Source organism: Camelus ferus, chromosome 8, assembly GCF_009834535.1.
Source record: "Camelus ferus isolate YT-003-E chromosome 8, BCGSAC_Cfer_1.0, whole genome shotgun sequence".
In the NCBI taxonomy this organism is placed as follows: Eukaryota; Metazoa; Chordata; class Mammalia; order Artiodactyla; family Camelidae; genus Camelus; species Camelus ferus.
Window position 1 is genome coordinate 24,942,950 of NC_045703.1, and position 7,252 is coordinate 24,950,201.

A 7,252-nucleotide genomic window follows, 5' to 3' on the forward strand; every position below is an offset into this window, starting at 1 on the left:
GGGTCCTGTCAGTACCAAGACTTCCCAAATAGTGCAGCTTTGTATCTAGACTGCTGGAGATCCCAGGGAAACTCAGTTAGCCAAGGAGCAGCAGCATGGGAAGGGTGCTCCAACTGGGCCGTTATCAGCCTTTAACACCTGCAAGCTCATGACTTAATCCAGAATTGGCAGAGCCCTGTCAAAAACTACCAGGTCTGGAAAACACAGAAGGAAGGGAGAAAGAGGACAGGACTGCATGGGGGCCATGCCTGACTGATCTGTGGGTGGGCATGTTCACCACAAAGAAGGAATCAGAAATAAGGAAAATGGGAATTGAAGGCCAGTGTGCACCTCCTGACAGTTCGGATGCAGCTGGCCCTGGCTTCCCAGGGAGAATGAGACATCGTATGAAACACCCTTCATCAGTTCTGATGTATCAGACAATTGAGAGCTGTTATAATTAAGGAAAGTTCCCCAAGAGATGACACCTTTGATCAGACCCCAAAATGGGTTATAAAACAAAGACTTAATGAGAGTTAGGAGAACGTGGTGGCAAATGGAATGGTTGAAAAAGTACTGAGTTAGTGCCAGACTGGGGTTCAAATCCCAGCTCAGCCACTTACCCACATTTGTCCCAGAGCCCACAGGCCTTTATGTCATCTGTCAGCCTGTCATCATGTATACACGAACACACACACACACACACATCTTCCTTTCCCCCCAAAACCCCAGCCCAAGCCTAGGTAATAAGAGGGCCTTTTGTGGAATGTGACCACAGTGATAGGCTCGCTCAGCCCTAAGGGAAAGTTAGAATTTCTTTGCTATTATTAGTATTCTCTGGGGGTCCACAAGTGCTTAAGGTTCTATATACTCACAGTTTTAGGAAGAAGACTGATTTGTTTCTATTTGCAACATTATCTCTAGTTCTTAACAATTTTGATCAATGGAACTACTTACACATTCAAGACCCGGGAGTCCAGTTAGAAATTCCAACCTAAGTGGAAATTAAATATATGAATAATAACAGTACCATTAATAAGAGAATATGCAAAAATCATGAAGATTCACTGTTTGATTAACTACTTGGTAAGGAAAATTGAATGTAATCAGAACATGTATTTTCAAAGGCATAAAGGTATTTGAAGGTGATTTTTATTTAATTGTGAAAATCAAATCTTTTTCTATGAAATCCTCCCACATCACACTGGCAGATAATTAAAAAGCATGATTCTATATGCAAATATTTCCCTTACATGTGTGTTCAACAACATTTCTTATGTGTTCTGATTTATCAATGCTCCTGAAGAAGAGAAAAGTGCTCTTGTGAGTTTTTTTTAAACAATCACTCAGAGTGATCAAGGTTGGTTTTACACACTGAGAAATGCAGCTTGAGTCTTCCCCAGAGGTGCTCAAGAGGAGAAGGTCGACCAGCTCCCTGGGTGCTTTAGGCCAGGAGTGAAAAACCTGTTTTGTGTGTCACAGCCGAACCAGGGAAAGCCACTGTCACAAGAGAGCTTTGAAGCCCTGTTTAAGAGAGAATTTAAGAGTTGCCTTTCTCTTTTTTTTAAAGTAAGGAATAAGAATAAAGGAGGTAGAGCAGACATGAGACACATGAGCAGAAGTGACTGTGGCAGGAAGTGAAATAGTGTCACCAGCAGCTATGGGCGTTGAAGGGACTGAACAAAGCAGAGTGAACTGAGACACGGCACCCAGAACTGAAAAAGATAATCCTTCAAACTTAGAGCCACACCTTATCTAGAACTCCAGAACTTGCTGTTCCTGCCTCCTTTTCCCATTAAACTACCCCATGTCTGCTCTAACACTAAAATGGGAGAGGGGGGAGGATATAGCTCAAGTGGTAGAGTGCACGCTTAATATGCACAAGGTCCTGTGTTCAATCCCTAGTACCTCCTCTAAAAATAAATTAATAAATAAACCTAATTACCAACTCCCCCCCAAAGAAAAGGGGGTAAAAAGTTTTTAAAAAATGGGAGAGACTTCTGATAAAAGTAGAGAATCAAGATTCCGTGATACCCGGAATCACCAAAACATGTTTACAAACATCTGATATAAAAATATGCTAACTATATATACTTGAATAAGCTCTGTGCCTAAGGTGTGACCTTGGTCACATCATTTTTAACTATTCTGTTTCCATCTATTCCAACATTTATCTATCACTGTATTTCCAGGGCCAGATGGAAACCCAAGAGATTAGCTATAGCCAGGGCTATAGTCAACCCAACTCTTTTTGGACAAGGCAGAGTGACAAGAGAAAGGACTTACATTTACCTGAACTTGACCCTCTCCTAAACCTTGCGCAGTTCTAACTCATGTTGTGGCTGCAGAAAAGTCCCCTGGCACCTCTGGGCCACAGTTTCAGTATCAGGAAAACAATTTTCTCTACTTACTCTTAAGAAACAATGAGAAGATAAATTCACTAATAATTTTTTAAAGTATTTTAAGAAAAAAAAGCTGACACTTATGATTAATAGAAGTGAACTGCCAGACTCATCGCATTTACACCCATCAGGGAAGTGTATCACCTGCTGACCCTGGATTTTTCATGTCTCCAGTAACCACCTAAATTGTCACTTCCTCAGATCCTAAGAGAGTGCACAGGCTGCTATGGAAATAAGACCACACTTAGCTGGACTGTGTGTGAGCAGCTGCCTTAGCCAAATTTCCCCTAAAAATTGGGAGGGACTTTGGGAAAAAATAATTTCATTTTCTGATTAAATATGATCTTTGGTTTTCCTTGTTATCACAGTTTTTAAAGCACTGTAATTTATTAAAGACTTTAAGTCCATGTGTCTAAAAACAATCATTTTTTTTTGGTGCAATTGAGTTTTTTAAATTATCTTTCTTTTTTTTTTTTTTTTTACAGTTTTGTTTTTGTGGGGGTTTTTTTTTGGTGGGGGAGGTAAAGAGGCTTATTTATTTATATTTTTAAATGAAGGGGATTGGACCCAGGACCTTGTACATGCTAAGCAAGCACTCTGTCACTGAACTATATCCTCCCTGCTTTGGTGCAACTGTTTTTAATGGCTTAATTATTGCCTCTGTCTCTGGAGTTTTATCTGGAGCAGTGGGGTTGAAGGGGAGATTCATCTTCTTTTTTTTTTTTGATAGTTTGTAATTATTTATTAGGATTGAAAGTTGTTTGCTCTTCTATCCCAGGAGCATCCATTCAGCTGCCTCTCAAGTGGTAAGCTGCATTTGACTGCTGCTGTCATAAATGCCCTTAAATTTTAGGATAACAGAAGGTCTGCCTTTGCTTAAAACTTCTTCCATGCCTTGCAGCAACCCATCTCTTCACACCTTTATACAAAAGGTCGGGGAGATTCATCTTATCTCTGATTAACTATCCTGAAAGCGGGGTTGAGTGGTGTCCAAATCTTTCCTTACCAGAACTAAAGGGAACACTCTTGCTGTTCAGGAATCAAATATGCATTGTAAGCCAGAGAAGTGCAATTTCAGTCTCACCTTAGCTGCACTAAATTTTCAAACTTAGCACAATGTGGTAAAACTTACAAGGCACTCAGTTTTAAAATAAGATCAGAGGTTCCCTGGAAGACTACGGGAAATAAAAATCACACTGTTCACCTTCAGTCACATTCTTTTGCACAGCAATACTGGTCAGGTCTGCATCCCACTTGCCAGGGTAGATTTCTGAACCTCATGGAAAAAACCCCAGGTCTCCACGAAGCTCAGGCACTTAACCAAGTCCATTAGGAAGGTGAAGGGGGAGGAATTCATTAGGGAAATACTGCTCACAGTTCAAAGTGCACCCTCTTCATCTTTTCTCAGAGTAAATAAGTCCTCTTCCCCACCCCCCACTTTCCATTTCTTGAGTTTGAGAGTAGATAAGTGTAAATTTTATCAGAAATAACACAGGGTTATAATGCAACATGTGCCCAGGGCCCTTTAGAAACTGGGATGACCATTTGGTGGCACCATGAGGTCTCAGGAACAGAAGGCCACAGGAACTGAAGTACCAATTCACAGCCTCCACCCCATCTCGACTCCCCAGGACCACATCAGCTGGCATGACAATTGTCAGGGCCCATCCTTGCTAGAACTGTTGACTGAGGGGCTATCTGCTACTTCAGAAAGCGAATGTTCTGATAGATTCTGCATTCAGGCCTAAACCCCCAAAATCAAAGCCAGTGATACGTGGAAAGAACAGGAGCCCGCGAGAGTGGAGGAAATTTTCTGAGAACAGACCACCAATCCACAGCAGGCCAGGCTTCACTGATGTTGGCTCCTCTCACCACACAAGTGTACTTAGTGCTTCAAGATTCTAGTTTGATCCCAGGAACTCAAGAGAGAGGATTTTATTACTGAAGTAATCAAAAGCATCAGTTACAGGCAAGTGTGCCTTTGGTTAGGGGCAGTGGGGAGCATCCAATACCAGCTTTGGGGAAGCCCTATGTTCAGGAAATCCCGGCCTTTCAGGCAAAGCATTAATTTCAAGTCCCCAAATCAAAATTTTAAAGTGCCCCCTTAAAGAACTGCCAAATAAACACACAGGTGCAGTGCTTTCCCTGGAACCCAGCCTCTGGCCCCCAGGACAATATAAAATTACAGGATTTTTCTTCCCAGATATAGCCTCTTTTATTTCTTTTCTTGTTTTAAAAAAAAAGAGGATCACACATGCCCCCAGTTGTCTACATTTCAAATACCTTGCAAATCCATCCCCATTCTGAATTTCTCTGGAGCCTCCTAAGAATCTAGGAGGAGCTAACAAATGCAATTTGAATAATAATGAGGCGACTGAACAATTTAATTACCAAAGGTAGCCCCAGAGACTCCAACAAAAGGGTTGAAAGCCTTTATCTACAAAAATGTGGCCACGTGCTCAACTGTGGGACCAATTACCGGGAGTGCAGGAGAGAGAGGCGCGCACAGGTGCAACACGAGTTTAAGCAAATGGGGATTTAGCACAAATCCTCCCTGGGGACCGGACACTATGAAAAAGGGTGACTAGGAAAGCTCCTTTCTCATCTATCAGGCTCAAGATTTAGTTAACGTTCTTCCTTTTCTGATTAATTGAAAGTAGCACCTACAGTACGCAAAATAATGAAAACTGCCCACCCCATCCCCCTACCGCGGGCTTTGTTTGTATGAAGAATTTGAAATAAGTTCAATGAATTTCCAATGAAAGTTCTTGAAAATCAAGTTACTAAGGTACTTTTTAGCCCTCGTACAATTTCTTCAAAGTGAACATTTTAAAAGTTAGTTCCTTCTCTAGGATGCAGACAGCTTCACCTAGATGTTATGGTTACCAGGCTCATTCTACTGACCTTTCCAAATGACCTTACAATAAAGAAAATTTTCCTTGCTTTGGAGGGAAACAAAAAAGATGAACCCTTCTGGAATCCTAAAAAGTTCTCGACTTCCTTAGGCCTTAACAATTAAATGCAGGAATCCCCAACAAGGCTGAACAATTACTAAATCCCGCTTCTTGAACAGGAAACAGAGTTTGCTTCTGAGTGGCCATGTATTCCCCCACCCTGTGATCACTCTAAGGCAGGCGCTGTATGCCCAGGTGGTGACACTGAGCAGAAAGATAGATGTCCTAACAACCGTATTTGCCTGTATCTCCGGAAATCTGCGGCCACTCAACGACTTCTTTATCACCTGGGCGCATCCCCCGCCGCTCCACCGGCGCCCCTACTCCGCGGACTTGGGCGGCCCCAGGACCCCTCCCGCGGCGACACAGGGCAAGACTGACACCCGCAGCTGGCGACGACCCTTGCCAGTCATGCTGCCGCCGGCTGCCTTTTTTAGCCACGACATCTGACCCCGGCTTTGATAGAAGCATTCAGGGAGAGGTCCCGGGGAGCGCCTGGAGGTCCCCTCCCCGTGCCCTGCGGAGAGCTCAGGATGAGGGGTGGGGGAGGCACTGGTCCTAGAACTGCCAGAGAGCGCGCGTTCCTACAGCCCAGTCGCTTCTCTGCGCTGCAAACCCATCCCGGTCGCCCCAACGCTGCCTGCCTCCGGGCTCCCCCATTTTGCAGTTCGTGGTGGCTCCTCTGGCGCCCCTCCCCACCCCCACCCTGCAACTCCGCTCTCCTGGACCCACTCCAAGTCGGCGGCCCGCGCGCCTGGCCAGGCAGGGGTGCGAGCTGATGGAAGCTCGAGGCAGGGGGCCAGGCAGGGGACCCGGCGCTCACCTCCCTCTTCTGCCCCGCTGTCCGGCTCGGCGTCCGAGGAGTCGGGCCCGTCCCCGTAGTCCGCTAGCCCCACCAGCTCATCCTCCTCGTCGTCGTCCTCGTCCTCCGGCTGCGGCTTCCCCAGCACCTGGCTCATCGCGCCCACGGCCAGCCGTCCCGGGGGTGGAGGGGGTCCCTGATGGTGGTGGGGGGGCGAACCTCCTGGCCTGATGCCCGCAACCTATTTCTGAATTGGGGTTTGTCCGGAGGTTCGCGGGAGCCGGCGGGGGCGGCGCTTCCCCCGCGGCGGTCGGCGTCCGGGTCTGGGTCCCGCGGTTCCCTGCGCGCCCGGAGCCCCCTGCCCCGCCCCGCCCCGCCCGGCCGCCTGCCGGCGGAGGAGTCAGCCGGAGCGCGGCAGTTCCTCCCTCGAGGAGGGAGAGAGAGATTGCGTGACCCAAGTCACCTGACACACACTGTCACACACTCACACACACACACACACACACCCCGCACGGGCGCGCGCGCGCGCTTTCCCGGGCGCAAGCACAGCTTGTTGGGGCGCTGAGCCGAGGCCGCTCACACACACTCAAGGGTCAGCAGGGCGGCGAGGGGCCCTCCACCCACCCAGAAGCGCACACAGACACACGCCGGCACCTAGGGCCCCGGGACGCTGCGCAGTCACCCACCGCGGCTGCGCGCGCCGGGGCCCCCACGCGCCCCTCCTGCACGTGGTCCCTGCACAGGCTGCAAGCTGGGGGCTGTACACCCTGAGAACCTCCCCCACCCACCCCTGACACACACACCCTACCTTGGGCGGCCTTCTCTGGCTTTCAGTTCTGGGCGAAGGTTCCAGTCCCAAGTGGGCTGCCCCTACAACACTGCTGCCCCCAGGCCCCCTCTCAGAGTGGCGTGCCTAGGACACCCCGTGGATGCTGAAGCGCCCCAAGAAGAAAACTCATGAGAAATGCACGTCAGAGGCGGCGCGGTCTCCATAGCAATTGCCTTTTAGTGCGCGTTTATGGTTCAAAGTGCTTCCCACCAAGAAAACGCATGTATTCGCTAATCTGGCCTACCCAGCTGTAAATATTTCTGAAAAAATAACAAGCCTCGTGGCT

General features: G+C 47.6%; 1 protein-coding gene across 2 annotated transcripts in view; it reads right to left on the reverse strand.

The window, feature by feature from the left end:
* The window catches only part of RRAGD (Ras related GTP binding D), a 35,756-nt gene extending 29,089 nt beyond the window's left edge, over nt 1–6,667 (reverse strand). The window contains exons 1-2 of one of the 2 annotated variants that reach the window (XM_032484583.1): nt 6,159–6,286; nt 937–973 (exon numbers count right to left, since the gene is read on the reverse strand). In XM_032484583.1, the coding sequence (XP_032340474.1) occupies nt 937–940 (4 nt within the window). In that variant the 5' untranslated portion in view covers nt 941–973; nt 6,159–6,286. Of the gene's footprint in view, nt 1–936; nt 974–6,158 lie in introns of both variants that reach the window. The other variant, XM_032484582.1, reaches the window with a different exon arrangement.
* Between the last annotated feature and the right edge of the window lie 585 nt (nt 6,668–7,252).